At 42.3% G+C, this 18,427-nt stretch overlaps 1 protein-coding gene across 2 annotated transcripts in view; it reads right to left on the minus strand.

Annotated features, from left to right (window-relative positions):
- Positions 1-10,563, minus strand: part of LOC100475101 (acyl-CoA synthetase medium chain family member 2B) — a 47,242-nt gene extending 36,679 nt beyond the window's left edge. For both annotated transcript variants that reach the window (XM_034670297.1, XM_002929071.4), the window contains exons 1-3: positions 10,396-10,563; positions 8,361-8,545; positions 1,379-1,589 (exon numbers count right to left, since the gene is read on the minus strand). In XM_034670297.1, the coding sequence (XP_034526188.1) occupies positions 1,379-1,589; positions 8,361-8,537 (388 nt within the window). In that variant the 5' untranslated portion in view covers positions 8,538-8,545; positions 10,396-10,563. The remainder of the gene's footprint in view (positions 1-1,378; positions 1,590-8,360; positions 8,546-10,395) is intronic.
- Between the last annotated feature and the right edge of the window lie 7,864 nt (positions 10,564-18,427).

Consider the following 18,427-nt stretch of genomic DNA (forward strand, 5'->3'; position numbering starts at 1 on the left):
AACTTTTAGACGTATTCTCTTAGTGGCTTTCAAATACACAATACAGTATTGTTAACTATAGTCCCCATGCTGCACATTACATCCCCAGGACTTATTTATATTGTAACTGGAACTTCTCATCCCTTCTTTAACATCACATGGGTACCCCTAGCTCAACAGTTATCAAATTGAACATGCCATCTTACCCTGACAGCCCCATACCTGCTTCTCCCTTTCTTCAGTGAAAGACCAAAGCATCCACCCAGTTGCCAGAGTTTCTATGACTTCTCCATCTCCCTGGCTTTCTCTATCATATGTCATTCATCAAAAAATAGTGTTCTGAGTCCTCCTAATTGCCTCTTAAATCCACCCACTTACCTCCATCTCCACCACCCCATCTAAGGTTGAAGCCAGCATCATTCCTTGTTTCCTGTCTGGGTTTCCCACACCCACTCTTGCCCTCTCTTATCCCATCTCTATGTACCATCCAGGGTGACCTTTTATGAACAGAGTATGATCATGTCCCTCAATCCATCCAAGCTTTTCCATTCCTCACTGGAAAAGGATGCAGAACCCTCACCATGGCCCCCAGGGTCCTGCCCATCTTTCCGGGCTCACTTGCCACTACTTTCTCCTTGCTGCCTCTAAACACACCGTTACCCTTTCAGGTCTTCTCATAATTTGCAAGCTTCCTTCCTCTCTGTGCTCTTCCTTCTGCTTGGGGCATCCCTCTCTGCTTCTTCTCCTGGCTGAACCCCAACTTATCCTTCAGACCCCAGTCCAAATATCACTCCACTTAGACTTCAGTGACCCCCTCAGATTAGTCAGTTCAGGTCTCCTTTTATCACAGGAGTTGGCAAAATTTTTCTGCAAAGGGCCAAACTGTAGATATGTTAGGCCTTGTGGGCCAGATGCTCTCTGTCCTAACTACTCCAGTGTGCCATTATAGTGCAAAAGCAGCTACAGACAATATGTAAACAGGGCATGGCTATGTTCCAATAAAATTTTATTTACAAAAACAAGCTGTGGACCGGATATGGTCTCTAGGTCATCATCTGCCAACTTTTTTTTCTTTCAATGGGTTCTTATAAAATTCTCATGCCACTTATCAAAATTGTGATTCAATAATGATGTGTGCAATTAATAGTTTAAAGGCTATCTATCTCCAAAGATCTTTAAGCCCCATGAATGTACAGACCATATTTTGTCTACTCTGTATTAGAAGCCTCTAGCACAGTGCTTGGTGCACAGTTAAGTAACTGGAAGAAGGGTGGTATTTCCATATGACGAGAGACCGCATACTATGTAGAAAGGACATCTTTTGGGAGGGGTTGTGGAATTTCTCTGCCATCAGCTTCACAAGGGAGATAGTGACAAGGCCAGGTGGTCAATTACCAACCTGCTCGCATGCAGCCCAGGGTCACCAGCCACCACTCAGGCACTCGGGGCAGCACCACCGCCACACGGTCACCAGGCTGCAGGCTGCATGCCACTGAAAGGACATTGGCTGCCTGCTGGCTGAGTTCCCTCAGTTGGCTGAAGTTCCACACTATTTCATCACCATCACCGCTCACCCACCAGAGGGCTGGGCCCGGAGGTCGCTTGCCAGTCTGAAGAAAGAGAAGATCTGCTGATCAGGGTGGGCTGGCACACACGCATGTAGAATCAATCCTGTCTTAGAATTGTCACGTCAATGCTTAGCAGACTTGTTGACCTCAGGATCCCCTCTGCACTCCAAAGAGCTTTTATTTATATGGGTTCTATCTATCCCTATTTTTTTATAATAATATTTTTTATTATATTATGTTAGTCACCATACAGTACATCCCTGGTTTTTGATGTAAAGTTCGATGATTCATTAGTTGCGTATAACACCCAGTGCACCATGCAATACGTGCCCTCCTTACTACCCATCTATCTATCCCTATTTACTATATTAGAAATTAAAACTGAGACATTTTACAAATGTGTGCTTCTACAAATAACAGAACCAAACCATTATACATTACCACAAATATTATGTTTTAATATAGAGGTAAGTATACTTTCTAAAAAAAGAAAAGAAAAGAAAAAGAGTGGTTTCATTTTACATTTTTGCAAATCTCTTTAACAGCCTTCCTTAATAGAAGACAGCTGGATTCTGTTATCTGTTTCTATCACTTTGTTGCAGTGTCACCTGCCATGGAGCCTCTGGAAATACCACTATATACTTGTCAGAGCATGACAGAGAAAAAGGCAAATATTATCTTAGATTTATTTATTTGTTTCCCCTCTGTATGTATTTATTTTTGGTTTTCTTTTTTATTATGGTTAAATATAAATACCATAAAATTTACCATTTTAACCATTTTTAAGTGTACAGTTCAGTGGTATTAAGTGCATTTGCATTACTGTGCAATCATCACCACCATCCATCACCAGAACTTTCTCATCTTTCCAGACAGAAACTCTGTCCCCATTAAACAAGAACTCCCTAGTTCACCATCCTCCCAGCCCCTGAAAACCAGCACTCTACTTTCTGTCTCTATGAATTTGACTGCTCTAGGAACCTTATATAAATGGAAACACACAACATTTGCTTTTCTGCTTATTTCACTTAACATAATGTCTTCAAGGTTCATCCTTATTGTAGCATATGACAGAAATTTCATTTTTTTAAAGGCTGAACAATATTCCATTATATGGATGTGCCACATTCTGTTTATTATTCATCCACTGATCCTACCTTTTGGCTATTATGAATAAATCCTGCTATGAACATGGGTGTACAAATATCTCTTCAAGGCCCTGCTTTTCATTTTCATTCATTTCCATGTATTTTTTTATTTCTTTAAAAAAATTTTTTAAAAGATTTTATTTATTTGAAAGAGACAGAAAGAGAGAGAGAGCATGAGCAGAGAGAGGGAGAAGCGGACTCCCTGCTGAGCAGGGAGCACGATGCTGGGCTCGATCCCAGGACCCCAAGATTATGACCTGAGCCAAAGGCAGATGTTAAACTGACTAAGCCACCCAGGCACCCCGTATTTTTTCATTTCTTCTTTGATTTCCTGGTTGACCCATTCATTGTTTAGTAGCATGTTGTTTAATATCCATGTATTTGTGGTCTTTCCGAATTTTTTCTTGGGGTTAACTTCAAGTTTCATAGCTTTGTGGTCAGAAAATAGGCATGGTATGATCTCAGTGTTTTTGTACTTATTGAGGGCTGATTTGTGACCTAGTATGTGATTTATTCTGGAGAATGTCCCATGTGCACTTGAAAAGACTGTGTATTCTGCTGCTTTAGGATGAAATGTTCTGAATATATCTGTTCTGAATATATCTGGTCTAGTGTGACATTCAAAGCCATTGTTTCTTTGTCGATTTTCTGCTTACTTAATCTGTCCATTGTTGTAAGTGGGGTGTTAAATTTCCCTACTAGTATTGTATTATTACCACTGAGTTTCTTTATGTTTGTTATTATTTGATTTATATATTTGGGTGCTCCCATGTTGGGGGCATAAATATCACAATTGTTAGATATTGTTGGATAGACCCCTTTATTATGATATAGTGCCCTTTTTCATCTTTTGCTATAGTCTTTGGCTTAAAATCTAGTTTGTCTGATTTAAGTATGGCTCCTCTGGCTTTCTTCTGACATCCATTAGCATGATAAATTGTTCTCCATCCCCTCACCTTCAATGTGCCAGTGTCTTTAAGGCTAAAATCAGTCTCTTATAGGCTGCATACAGATGGGTCTTGCTTTTTTTTTAACCATTCTGACACCTTATCTTTTGATTGGAGCATTTAGTCCATTTACATTCAGAGTAATTACTGATAGAAATGAATTTGGTGACATTTTCTTACTTGTTTTGTCATTGTTTCTGGAGATTTCCTCTGTTCCTCTCTTGTCTTTGTCACTTTTGGTCTCTCCTTTGCACTTTAATATTTCTTGCAGAGCTGACTTATTGGTCATGAGCTCCTTTAGTTTTCATTTGTCTGGGAAACTCTTTATCTCTCCTTCTATTCTGAATGACAGCCTTGCTGGAAAGAGTATTCTTGGCTGCTGATTTGTCCATTCAGCACGTTGACTGTATCAAGCCACTCCCTTATGGTTTGCCAAGTTTCTGTTGAGAAACCTGCAGCTAGGCTTATGGGTTTTCCCTTGTAAGTTAGGGACTTCTTTTGTCTTGCTGCTTTTAGGACTTTTTATCACTATATTTTGCAAATTTAATTATAATATGTCTTAGCATTGGCCTGCTATTATTGATTTTGATGGGAGTTCTCTTTGCCTCTTGGATTTGGATATCTGCTTCCTTCTCCAGATTAGGGAAGTTTTCAACTATTATTTCCTCAATCAAATTTTCTGCCCCCTTTTCTCTCTCTTCTTCTGGGACTCCTATAATACAAAAGTTGTTATGTTTGATGGAGTCACTGAGTTCCTTAAGCAAGATCCTGCTTTTGATTCTTTGGGGTATATATCTAAGAGTGAAATTGATAGATTATATAGTAATTTTATTTGAAAATTTTCTAAGGAGCTACCACACTGTTTTTCATAGAGGCTGTACCATTTTACATATCCACTGGTGATGCACAAGGATTCCAATTTGTCTTAGTTTTGCTCTGAGATAGTTTTGATTTCACAGATTACCCTGAAAGAGTCTCAGGTATTCTCAGGGGTCCCATAACATAGTTTGAAAGCAGTACTACAAAGTCAGAGAAAATGTAATAGTTAATTGTGTTAGATATTTAAAAATTTCTCAGAGTTGTATCATTTTGCACTTATATGACCAGTAATGTGTAAAAATGCCATTTTCCTCATAGTCCTGTCAACAGAGCATGTTGTCAAACTCCTATATTTAACTAAACTGGTAGGTAAAAATTTATTTCAGTGAAGTTTTAATTTACATTACCCTCATTATGAATGGGGTTGAGCATTTTTTCCTCATATTTAAGGGCTGTTTGAGTTCACTTTTCTTTAAGATTTTATTTTTAAAGTAATCGCTGTGCCCAATATGGGGCTTGAACTCACAACCTCAAGATCAACAGTCACATGCTCTACTGACTGAACCAGCCAGGAGCCCCTGAGTTCACTTTTCTGTAAACTGTCCATTCATATACCTTGCCCTCTTATATATTTGTTGTGTCTCTTTATTCTTGATTTCAAGGTGCTCTTTTCATGTTGGGAATATTAACTCTTATGCTGTCATAGAAGTTGAATATCTTCCCTCAGTTGTCACTAGTTTCTTTATTTTGTTTCTGGCATTGTCAATGTAGTGGTTTTTTAATCTTTATGTAGCTAATTTATTAAATAATTTCTTTTATGGATTCGGGATGCTGAGTCATGATAGTAAAGACCCTCATTATTCTGAGGAGGTATAACTTTTAAACAAAAGCCAGAAATCTAAATTTTTATCTGAAAAATTTCAATTTTAAAATGCTGACTTATTATTTTTAAAGATTTTATTCTTGTATTTGAAAGAGAGAGAGAGACAACTCATGTGAGTGCCCACACATGAGTGGGGGGAGGGGCAGAGGGAGAAGCAGGGTCCCCCCTAAGCAGGGAGTCTGATGTGGGGCTCGATCCCAGGGCCCTGGGATCATGACCTGAGCTGAAGGCAAACACTTAACTGACTGAGCCACTGAGGTGCCTTATTATTATTATTTTTTAAGAGTTCCACGACAAGGTTGCCCATTCTTGCCACTATTATTCAACACAGTACTAGAAGTCCTTGCAACAGCAATCAGGCAACAAAAAGGTATAAAAGGTATCCAAATTGGCAAAGAAGAAGTCAAACTGTCTCTCTTCGCAGATGACATGATACTCTATATGGAAAACCCAAAAGAATCCACTCCCAAACTACTAGAAGTTATAGAGCAATTCAGTAATGTGGCAGGATACAAAATCAATGCTCAGAAATCAGTTGCATTTCTATATACGAATAATGAGGCTGAAGAAAGAGAAATTAGGGAATCCATCCCATTTACAATAGCACCAAAAATTATACGTTACCTTGGAATTAACTTAACCAGAGTTGTAAAGGATCTATATTCTAGAAACTGTAAATCACTCTTGAAAGACATTGAGGAAGACACAAAAAGATGGAAAAATATTCCATGCTATTGGATCAGAAGAATTAACATAGTTAAAATGTCCATGCTACCCAGAGCAATCTACACTTTTAATGCTATCCCGATCAAAATACCGAGGACATTTTTCAAAGAACTGGAACAAATAGTCCTTAAATTTGTATGGAACCAGAAAAGGCCCCAAATCGCCAAGGAACTAACTGTTGAAAAGGAAAAACAAAGCTGGGGGCATCACACTGCCGGATTTCAAGCTGTACTACAAAGCTGTGATCACAAAGACAGCATGGTAGTGGCACAAAAATAGACACATAGACCAATGGAAAAAAATAGAGAACCCAGAAATGGACCCTCGGCTCTTTGGGCAACTAATCTTTGATAAAGCAGGAAAAAACATCCGGTGGAAAAAAGACAGTCTCTTCAATAAATGGTGCTGGGAAAATTGGACAGCTACATGCAAAAGAATGAAACTTGACCACTCTCTCACACCATACACAAAAATAAACTCCAAATGGATGAAAGACCTCAATGTGAGACAGGAATCCATCAAAATTCTAGAGGAGAACATAGGCAACAACTTCTATGACATCGGCCAGAGCNCTCTACGACATCGGCCAAAGCAACCTTTTTCATGACACATCTCCAAAGGCAAGTGAAACAAAAGATAAAATGAACTTNCACGACACATCTCCAAAGGCAAGAGAAATAAAAGATAAAATGAACTTATGGGACTTTATCAGGATAAAGAGCTTCTGCACAGCCAAGGAAACAGTCAAAAAAACTAAGAGACAGCCCACGGAATGGGAGAATATATTTGCAAAGGACACCACAGATAAAGGACTGGTATCCAAGATCTACGAAGAACTTCTCAAACTCAATACGTGGGAAACAAATAAACAAATCATAAAATAGGCAGAAGATATGAACAGACACTTTTCCAATGATGACAGACAAATGGCTTGCAGACACATAAAAAAATGTTCAAAATCATTAGCCATCAGGGAAATTCAAATCAAAACCACACTAAGATACCACCTTACNAGAGAAGGGCCATATGCACCCCAATGTTCATAGCTGCATTGTCCACAATAGCCAAATCATGGAAGGAGCCGAGATGCCCTTCAACAGATGACTGGATTAAGAAGTTATGGTCCATATATACAATGGAATATTACTCAGCTATCAGCAAGAACGAGTTCTCAACATTTGCTGCAACATGGACGGCACTGGAGGAGATAATGCTAAGTGAAATAAGTCAAACACAGAAAGACAATTATCATATGATTTCTCTCATCTATGGAACATAAGAACTAGGATGATCGGTAGGGGAAGAAAGGGATAAAGAAAGGGGTGGTAATCAGAAGGGGGAATGAAGCATGAGAGACTATGGACTCTGGGAAACAAACTGAGGGCTTCAGAGGGGAGGGGGTGGGGAAATGGGATAGACTGGTGATGGGTAGTAAGGACAGCACGTATTGCATGGGCACTGGGTGTTATACGCAACTAATGAATCATCGAACTTTGCACCAGAAACCAGGGATGTACTGTATGGTGACTAACATAATATAATAAAAAAACATTAAAAAAAAAAAAAAAGAGTTCCTGCACCATGGGCCATCTTCACCTAGAGGCCCAGATTTGTGATCTGCACATCAAGGTTATGTCAAGGTGCCAGGACCTCAGGCCAACATCATGGTATTGACTCCCTTTGAGAGCCATGCTCCACCTCTTCCCCTATATTAGCCAGGAATTCATCTATGCTCTAGAAAGGTACACAGAACTTCAGGTGAAGGCAATGATGGGACTGGCAAAGAATGGGGTGGAATTCTAGAAGTCCAGGGAGGGAAAGGAAACAGAAATTTCCACGTTGCTTTCTTTCTCTGATAGTGGCCACCCTGCTTATACACCCCTCATGACAAGGACACATAATTTTCTGAGAAGACTGACTCAGTCTTTGGTCAGTGCTGATTTTCTCTTACTAAACTCAAATCTACTTTCTCTATGACCATAGCTCCCTTCTTCTTGTTTTACCCTGGGAGGTCACAACAGAGCATGTATATATATAGCCAAACTGTGTGTCAGCTGCCAGGGCCAGGGTGGGGAAGTATTCCAGATTGATCCACCTGGCACCAGCCCCCTGGGGCTCCTTTCTGCCAAGCCCATGCTCTCTTGTTCCTACCCATGCTGCCTTCATGGAAGATGGACATCTTCATAGCTCATCACAGCACTTGACACATAAGTGCTCAATGAATATTTATGGATGAGTGGATGAATTAATGAACTTTGTTCAACTTTGTGCCCCTTTTCCACCCCATTACCTTCTCCATGCCAGCCCAGTGATCTATCACATCACTGGCAAAGTTAAATTTGGCAGGGACCTCCTGGTGACCCCACTGCAGGGATGCCAGTTGCTTGGTATGAAGGTGGACAGTGCGACCAGACACCTGGGTCCCCCATAGGATGCAAATCCGCTGGAGTTTCCACAGCCAGTGCATGGTCAGACCTATGAAGTAAAGAGGTCACAGTGGTAAGTCTTTCTGGTATAGACTGCTGTAGGTCATCTGCTTAAGGAGATTCATTGCAACCTTACAGGCTCTTCCAGAAAGGAATTTGTGGTGGTTATGAGTGAATTGGCACTCAGCATTCAGTTCTGTTTCCCTCTGGTGTACCATTTTGCTAAAGCACAACAGCCAGTCTAAATCCTATTTCTCCAGCCCTTCTGACAGTTCTATAAACGCCCAATTTCATGCAATAAATACTTTGGTGTTTAAAATACTGTGGTGTGGTAGATCAAATTGTTTTTTCCAACAATTGCCTCCTCCCTGTAGTAGGATTATGTGTCTGCATTGATTTTCATGTGACTTGCCCAGTGCATCTAGGGAAGAGGATGTATATACCTCTCATTAACTTTGGCTTGTTCACGGGATATGCTTTTGTCGATGAGATGTGAGTGGATGAGACTGTGTAGTTGGTCAGGAACTCTTGCATTTCTGCTATTATGAGAGCAGTATATCCCAGATAGGTGCCATACCTTCAGCCTGGGTCCCTGGATGATAGTGCATGTAGACCTGAGCTGAGTCCTAACAGCCACAGCCAACACACAGACCATGAGAAAAGATATGTATGGGTATAAGCTCCTGAGATATTTGGGGTTTTTGTTACTATGGTATATGCTGACTAATATAAACAGTATCTATTTCCTTCAACGGAATCTTGACTGAGATATCTCTCTTTTTCCAGGCAAAGAAAATTTTAATTTAGGGAGTGTAACATTCATTACAGGTATACCTCAAAGCAATAAAACACTTTACTAATAGTATAAAGGATCTGTTATTTACCCTACCTATTAACAACCATAAATAAGCAAGTCTCTATCATCCATTAGTGTCTCAGGTAGCTATCTAAACCAATGACATTCACAATTCTTAATTAACTGAGGTATCTTGAATACTATGCACCTAGCACATGGGGTCTAATACCTCTAATTACTTAAGAAATTATAGCTGTTGGGGGCGCCTGGGTGGCACAGCGGTTAAGCGTCTGCCTTCGGCTCAGGGCGTGATCCTGCCGTTATGGGATCGAGCCCCACATCGGGCTCTTCTGCTATGAGCCTGCTTCTTCCTCTCCCAATCCCCCTGCTTGTGTTCCCTCTCCTCGCTGGCTGTCTCTATCTCTGTCGAATAAATAAAAAATAAAATCTTAAAAAAAAAAAAAAAAGAAATTATAGCTGTTGTAATTATTGTTTTCATCTATGTGTTGGCTCCAGGGAAATTAGTTCCAAGGCTGTGTAGGCTGGTTTCTGAGTTCCAACATGTGTACCTTGATAGGGATTGCAGAATTTAACTCTAGCACCTTTGATTCAAGGAACCCAGCTAGGAGTCCTGCCAATGGCTGGATCCCCATCCCCCATTTTCTAGGCAGCAGGAGCCAGAATGCTCAAGGTCTCTGAACACTTGTGTCTCCTCTCCTATTTTCTACACAAACAAGTGTAGATATCCTTACCAGCTCCAAGGCAGGAATAGTTATTGCCTTTGTACATTCTGGTCCCTCTCTTTCCATGGCTGGCTTTTGCTTATCTTTCTGGCCTCACCTCCCCAGACAGGCCTCCTTTCCTGACTGCCATCCAACCCCCTTTGACTGCCCTTTTCCCAGCCACCTCAGTCCCTCCCTTTGTTGTGCTAAAGACACTTTTCCTTTGCCCAGTGCTGCCTCCCCACTAATACCGGGCCCTTTCAAGGTTCCTAGGGATTGCAGGTTACTTTTCCAGGGAAATTTTCAGTCTCCTCCATAGCCCTAACTTCTAGAGATCAGTTAGTGACCCATCAGTCCACAATTCCTGACAATAGTACTCACCTGCCAAGTTCTTTGGGAAGTTTCTCTGGGGATCTCTTGGTCCACCCTCCTCCTGACCAGACAGCTCCTGAATCCCTACCACTTTTGAAAATTTTAATTTAGGGAGTGTAACATTCTTTTGAAAAGAATGCAGCTAATCAAGAAGATACCTCCAGAATCCCTGTGGCTTTCATGGAGAGCAGAGCTAATCATTAACTGTCTTCCCTGCTGCATTTATGTAATGCACAGCCCCAGAGCCTTGCCAGGCAGCAGGGACAGTTCTTTTAACCCAGGGGACAAAGAGGAGATTTATGCCCAGGACTGACAGCAAGTTCTAGCTCCAACTAGGGAGAGAGAAATACAGCTCCCAGGGGTTTGATGTACTTTCTTTCACCTCCTCAACCTTTTCTTCCACCTCCTCAACCCTTTCTTCACTTTCTCTTTTGATGATTCTGCCTCATCTCCTTTATCCACACTCACTCCATACAAGGTCTCACCCAGTATGGTAGCTTGGACCCCAACTGCCTTGCCGATGACCCTCACATGTGTCTCCAGCCTGGATCTCTCTGTTGCATCCCAATCTGCTTCACTTCTCCCCTCGGATGTCTTTCATGCATGTCAAACATACTTTGCCCAAAGCTCAGCACCTAATATTCTCTGCCTCTGCAAATTACCCCACTCCACCTATATTGTCTTGTCCAACTCAATGAATATTAGCTCTTCTGCAGTTCTGTTTGGGTCACAGAGTCAGAAAAACAAAGACCTTCCCAGGTCATAGAGGGGTTAAGATGAAAGCCCAGAGTGGAACAATATCTCCTTCAGGAAATCCCAGACCCAGGCCTAGAACCCTAATCTCCCAGTGGAATGGCTCTCATCTGCCCAAGCTGCTGACTGGCAGTGGATCCTCAGACCTGGAGACAAGAGCTGGAAAGCAGAGGGCTCTCAGCCTCTGAGACAGGATGTTTTCCAGAAACACTCACCTAAGGGAAAAAATACTGCAGCTGAATAGGAGACGTCTGACATTACAGGTCACCTCAGAACTTGTAACCTCCCTGATGGAGAAAGTGCCCCAATGCCACAGAGCTTGCCTGTCTGCTCTCACTCTGGCCATTATGCACCCCAAGAATCCACTCTTAGAGAGTTAGTCCTTTGAGGTGTTGAACATCAGTGCTTCATATGCTAGAAGGGCCCCCATGATCAGCAGGGATTGGGGCTCCCTAAATGCAGAGGTCTCTCATGAGACTTAGAAATGGACAAGATTAGGGTGCCAGGTACCTGGCAATGACTAATCACTGAGGACACAAAGTAACAGAGACCCACATCAGGAGACATTTGATATTCCTAAATATCTCAGAATCACATTGTCATGAGTCTCTTTATTCTCTTCCAGGAAGTTCCCCCCAGGGTCTGCCCTAAATACCTCTTGGTGTTGCTGTTCTGTGTCCTCTCATTACCTACCTACAATGGGGTTTCACAGCACAAGGAACAGGAAATCAGCTGGACAACCCTTTCCCTTCTGTCCAGTCACTTCTTTTATCTTGATCAATTTGCCACAGAGGGGAGGAAAACAGGGCCCCCGCACATAGAAACCTAAATCCTGCAGAGTTAGGTACCTGAGATGCTGTCCCTCTCTAAGGCTCTGTAAAAGGACTTTAAGAAATAGTTGTATCTGCTTGGGAAAGGGAGATGATGTTTCCCAAAGGAATCTGGTGGCAAGAAATAAGGATTTAACTCCTGGTTGACTCCTAGGAATCACAGGCTCTGTCCTGGTCTACGAGGAGTCCCAAATGATCAGATATTCTTCCTGATGCATTCTTTCTTGAGCACCCATTAGAGACATCAAAGCTGTTCACCTCTGCCTCATTTACTTCTCTAGTCTGGGGAGGGAGTACAAACTTTACCCCATCCCATCCATTCCTGTTCACTGCTACTCTCCCTGCCTCACAGCTCTCTTCTGAAGTCTGGATTTGTGCTTTCTCCTGCACCGGTGACCGCCTCTTCCCTGTACAAATACTCTGGTTCTTCAGCTCCAGTGGTTAGCAACCTCTTTAACCATGACTATACAGTACAGCTATATAGAAGCTATCGAAGTTCATGGTTAAGGACCGGGAACCTGAAGTCTGTCTGGATTTGGATTTGGCTTCCCCTGCTACTGAGCTGTGTGCTCTTGAAGAAGCTGTTACTCCTGCCCCGAATTTCAGTCCTCTTACTTGAAAATGGGGGATAGTCCTAGGAGACCATTTAGACATGTGAGAATTGACCTTGATAGTGCACATCAAATACTCAGCACATAAAGCTGTTTAGGATACCTCTGGTAGAGAGTGCTAGAAACTGGGGTCACCTCAGTTGCTTCTGGAGAGAGGAGCCAGTTTAACTTAAACAGATCAAAGTGGGCTTTCTTACTAACTCATTCAAATTACATTTTTACTTATGAGGAGCACTTCAACCACCTGCACTTTGACCTCAGTCTGTACTTTCTTATTAAATTCTTCTTTCCAGTTTACCTTTTAACTCAGCAAAAGACCCTGTAGGCAAAACACCCCCTGACCTAAGCAAAACTACACCCTCAAACAACAATAAGGACTGCACTGATGTGGCAAGACCCTGCATGACTGACTTCAAGGCAATGATCCACCTGACCTTCACTGCCGCCCTGCCCATACTCACTGACCTTTGTCCCACATTTTCCTTATATAAGCCTGGAAATATTTTCAACACTAGGAGAGAGTTTCTGAGATGCTAGTCTGCTATCTTCCTGGTGTTGGCCTCAATGAAATAAATTCCTTTCTTGTTCACTACCACTTGTCTCTCTGCCTTTGGATTTTGTCAGCAGTGAGTGGCTGAACCTGGTCTGTTTGGGACACCCAGAGCCAGGTGCCCTCGCACACCTCCACCCCAGCTACATTTACTTTTTCAAAAAATTAATAGGTAAAAGTTTTTCTTAAAAAAATGCATTCTCATATAGAAAAACACTTAGCAAACTATAGCAAGACTAGAATGGGAGACTTGGAGAACAGTCTTTGGACTCCACACAACTGCAGTGGATGGTCTGGGAGCCAGTGACCATGCCTACTGATCACCTGGATGCAGCAGATTTGGCGAATGAAGATTGTGGTCCTGGAATTGTAATTAGGGTCCCACAGATGGAAGGAAGCTCAAGAAAAAAATAATTCATCCTCTCAGAAATAGGGGCAAAAGAGCCAACAGACCTGTTTGGTTTGGAAGTTCTGGAGCCAAGTTCCCCTAGATAAGCCACGGAATACCATATTCCCTGGAAATATCTGGTTTTTCCAATTAGTCCACAGATACTTATTGACTGCTGTTCTCAGATGGTCACAAAGGTGACTCATTCAGATCTCTCCCATTCTGGAGGCGAGATAGCTAATGACATGGGAAATGATTGCATTCATTTTAGATGCTGTTAAGGTTAGGTCAAAGGTTAAATCATCTCACACCTCTGCTCAGTACCCACCAGTGAATCCCAGTTTCATGCAAAAGAAACGCCCAAGTGTTTGCCACATTATCTAAGTTCCTGCATGGTCTTCACACATGTTCCGGTCCTCTCTGGCTTGACGTGCTGTCCATTTACCACACCCTCCCACATCCAGGCCCACTGGCACACACTGCCAGAGGATCATTGTACCTGCCATTTTTTCTCAGACCACTCTCCCCCATGTAACTATGGATAACCCCCTCTCCTCCTTCAAATCTTCACCAAAGATTTTTCTTACCTTCTTAGTGAAGCTTACCTTCACCACCTACTTCAAAGGACAATCCATCTCTGAAGTGGTTCTCCCTTCCCTCCCCAACCCTGACGCAGTATTACTTTTTCTTGAAAACTCGTCACTTTCTAACATATTATAGAATTTACTTATTCGTTATTTTTTGCTTCTGTCTCCTTCCATTAGAATCTAAAATGCATGAGGAAGGAGATCTTTGCCTGTTTGGCAGCTGATTTGGCTCAAGAACTTAGAACTGTATCTAGCACACAGTAGGTACTCAGTAAACATTACAGTGAATGAATAAGGGCTACAAAGACAGACTGCAGAAGCATGAAGAAACACCACACCCTGGGTAAGGCTGGGTTAGGAAAGAGAAGCCAGCTCTAAGCTGGATTTCAGTTTAGATTTAGATCAGATTAAACATTTTAATGCCTGAAAATGAGGTGTGAGAAGGAATAAAAAGATAAGGAACATGTCCAAGGGTATACAGTCCTTTGGGTGATGAAGAGAGAGTGGACATAGTGGGTCTGAATATCAGTGGCAGGAGGAAAAAAATACAAAGATATTGTCTGACTATAGGCCATCAAGCCCAGCGTAATCAGCATCTCCATTATTTCTGCCACCACATGGTTAGGTAGGGTCTCCTGGGAGCTCTCAAAAAGATCCCTACAATGGGCAGCAGGGAAAGCTTTGCAAGAGAAATGACTTAAAAGCTGAGCCTTAGTACCCCTTAGTCCTCAGGCCAGGAAGAGGCAAAGTAGGTGAACAAAGGGACCACTTCCTTACACCACACACAAAAATCAATTCAAAATGGATTCAAGACCTAAATGTGAAACCTGAAACCATAAAAATCCTAGAAGAGAACACAGGTAATAACCTCTTTGACAACAGCTGTTGCAACTTTTTTCTAGATATGTCTCCCAAGGCAAGGGAAACAAAGGCAAAAGTAACCTATCAAAATCATATCATATCAAAATAAAAAGCTTCTGCACAGCAAAGGAAACAATAAACAAAACTAAAAGAGAACCAACTGAATGGGAGAAGGTTTTTACAAATGGCATATCAAAAAAAGGGTTATTATCAAAAATACATAAAGAACTTAAACAAATCAACACCCAAAACCCAAATAATCCAATTAAAAGTGGGCAGAAGACATGAACAGACATTTCTCCAAAGAAGACATCCAGATGGCCAACAGACACATGAAAAGATGCTCATCATCTCTTCTCAGGGAAATGCAAATCAAAACTGCCACGAGATATCTCTCACACCTGTTAGAATGGCTAAAATCAACAACACAAGAAACAACAGGTGTTGACGAGGAAGTGGAGAAAAGGGGAAAGGAACCCTCCTGCATTGTTGGTGGGAATGCAAACTGGTACAGCCACTGTGGAAAACAGTATGGAGTTTCCTCAAAAAATTAAAAATAGAACTACCTTAGGAACCAGCAATCACACTACTGGGTATTTACCCACAGAATACAACAACACTATTTCAAAGGATACATGCACCCCTGTATTGACAGCAGCATTGTTTACAATAGCCAAGATATGGAAGCAGCCCCAGTGTCCATGGCTAGATGAATAGGTAAAGAAGACGTGGTCCATATATACAATGGAATATTATTCAGCCATAAAAACAAATGAAATCTTGCCATTTGCAACGACATGGATAGACCTAGAAAGTATCCTGCTAAGTGAAATGTTAGAGAAAGACAAACACCATGTGATTACACTCATGCGGAATTTAAGAAACAAAACAAAGAAGCAAAGGAAAAAAGAGAGAGAGAGAGAGAGAGAAATAAACCAAGAAACACATTCTTAACTACAGAGAATACACTGATGGTTACCGGGGGGAGTTGGGTGGGGTGATGGGTGAAACAGGTTATGGGGATTACGGAGGACACTTGTGGTGATGAGTACCAGGTGCCGTATGCAAGCGTTGAATGACTATATTGTACACCTGAAAGGAATACAACACTGCATGTTAACTACCTGGAATTAAATAAAAAGTTATAAAAAAAGGAAAAGGAATGGGGTGAAGAATATGAGAAGGAGAAAGAGATGGGAACCTGGAGAAGGTGGGCAGGGGTCTCGGCAGAGACAGCGGGTGGAGACCCAGGGAGGGGCTGCTCTGCAAGATATGCCCCCTTTCAGTCCTTCCATCTGCTAAGTGAAGATTCTAATACTTTCTTCTCAGGATTTGAGTGAGAAATTGGTTGGATCTATTTTCCCCAACGTGGGTTTTGCAAGGTGATTTTGGTTGAGCAGCGTTCATATTCACGGTTCTTGGTGTGCATTGGAAAAAAATGAACAGAATGCCAGACTCATCCTCTAATGCATGTATATGCATTATATGCATATATGTATGTATATATATATATATGGATATATATATATATATACATACATACATATTGCTTAGGGTGAAGGTGCTTGCTTTTAAAAGTGAGTTGATGTACAGCACACATGGTATGTGGAGAGAGCCACAATCCCAAAGGCGGCATGGGAGTGAGTGAAGGTGGGGAATAACAGAGTGAGAGGACCTCAGCAGAGCATGTAGCACAGTGCCAGGCGTGGAATACATTGTCGACAGAGGGATGGTAACAGTTCTTGTCACTGCTCTGATTACTGATGACTTCTAGGGCTGGGGCTGCTGGTGGGGGAGTGTGGATTGGTGGTGCCTGGCTCCTGACCGTTCAGCTGCAGCTGGAAGTTCTGCCTTTTTCCTTTTGGAGCTGAGCAGGGCTGAGGCAACTGTGGAGGGCTGGCTGGTGGGGGGTGGGGTGGTTGTGCATCAGTGGAGTGGGGAGGGGGCTGGAGGGAGAGTGGGGCCCGCCCCCACTCCCACCCTTCATCATCCTTGGCTTATGCTGACTGAAGTCTGGACAAAGGCCCCTGGGTAGGGAGCTCTGATTACAGCTGGAGAACAGACTGGTTCAGCCCAGGGCCTTAGAGGAGAAGAGCCCAGGGGTCATCGGCCCTGCATCTAAGACTGAGTCTGAGAGAAGGGAGCAATGTAACCACAATGACACAGTGATGGCAGGGGCCACTTCCCCCAGGTGGCATTTCCATCCAAGCCCCTGGCTTTTAAGGAACTGATATTTTGGGGGCTCATTAGGAATTCTAACAGCATCTGATGCACGACTCCAAACCCCAGTCCAAGAGTGCTAATGAGGTTGCAGAGTCAGACCTATTGGGTCTGGGGTAAATCACCAAAGCCCTCTGAATTTCCGCTTATAACTTAAAATTTACACAGCCCAGGAAGGCCACAAAGACAAAAGACTTAAAGAACAAGTAAATCACTTTGACAAATTTTTTTTTTCTTTTTAAGGGCTATTGAAACTTTAAGAGGATCATTTCTCTGCCATAAACCTTCAGTGGCTCCCTAGCACTCACTGAAGATAAAATTCCTAAACCCAGTCGTCCTGAACTACAAATTGCTTAACCTCTTTGCTCTACCTATAAAATGAGAATGTCATCAGTACCTGTTCAACAAGATGGTTGAGAGTTAAAGTATTTAGAACTGTGCCTGGCTGTAGCTGGTGCTGAGTGTGCTGTTCGTAGAAACACAAACCTATCTCTCCCTCCTCAGGACCTTTGCACACTCTATATCCTCTGTTCAGAATGCTGGGCCCCAATCTCTTAGTTTACTTCCACTTTTCTTTCAATCCCAGTTCACCAGGGACTTCCTTATGGAAGGTGTCCTGGTACCCTGAGTCCCCCCAGTCTTGGTCAGACCCCCCAGTCTGTTTTAACTAAACTCTTTCATTCATGGCATTTGTCACAGTTTGCATTATTTGTCTTACCCTTTGATGAGTGACATCAACCTCCCCATCCAACTGTGCACTCCACAAGATTGGTGTCATGGGCTGAATTGTGTCTCCCCAAATTCATATGCTGAAGTCCTAATCCCCAGTACCTCAAAATATGGCTGTATTTGGAGGTGGGGCCTTTAAAGAGGTGATTAAGTTACAATGAGGTCATCAGGCCCTCATCCAATCTGACTGGTGTTCTTATAAGAAGAGGAGATCAGGAGACAGACACACAGAGGGAAGACCATGCGAGGACACAGGAGAAGATGGCCGTCTACAAACCTAGGAGAGAAGCCTCAGAATTAAACTAACCCCACTGACACCTTGATCTTGGACTTCCAGCCTCCAGAACCAAGGAAATAAATTTCTGTTGTTAAAGCCTCCCAGTCCGTGGTACTTTGTCATGGGGGCCTAAACAGATTAATACAGGTACTGATTAGGTTGGCTTTTGCTTATTGTTGTATTCCCAGAGCCCAGCACTGAGTAGGTGTTCAATAATTATTGATTGGTGGGTGAA

The sequence above is a fragment of the Ailuropoda melanoleuca genome, chromosome 10 (assembly GCF_002007445.2).
Source record: "Ailuropoda melanoleuca isolate Jingjing chromosome 10, ASM200744v2, whole genome shotgun sequence".
In the NCBI taxonomy this organism is placed as follows: Eukaryota; Metazoa; Chordata; class Mammalia; order Carnivora; family Ursidae; genus Ailuropoda; species Ailuropoda melanoleuca.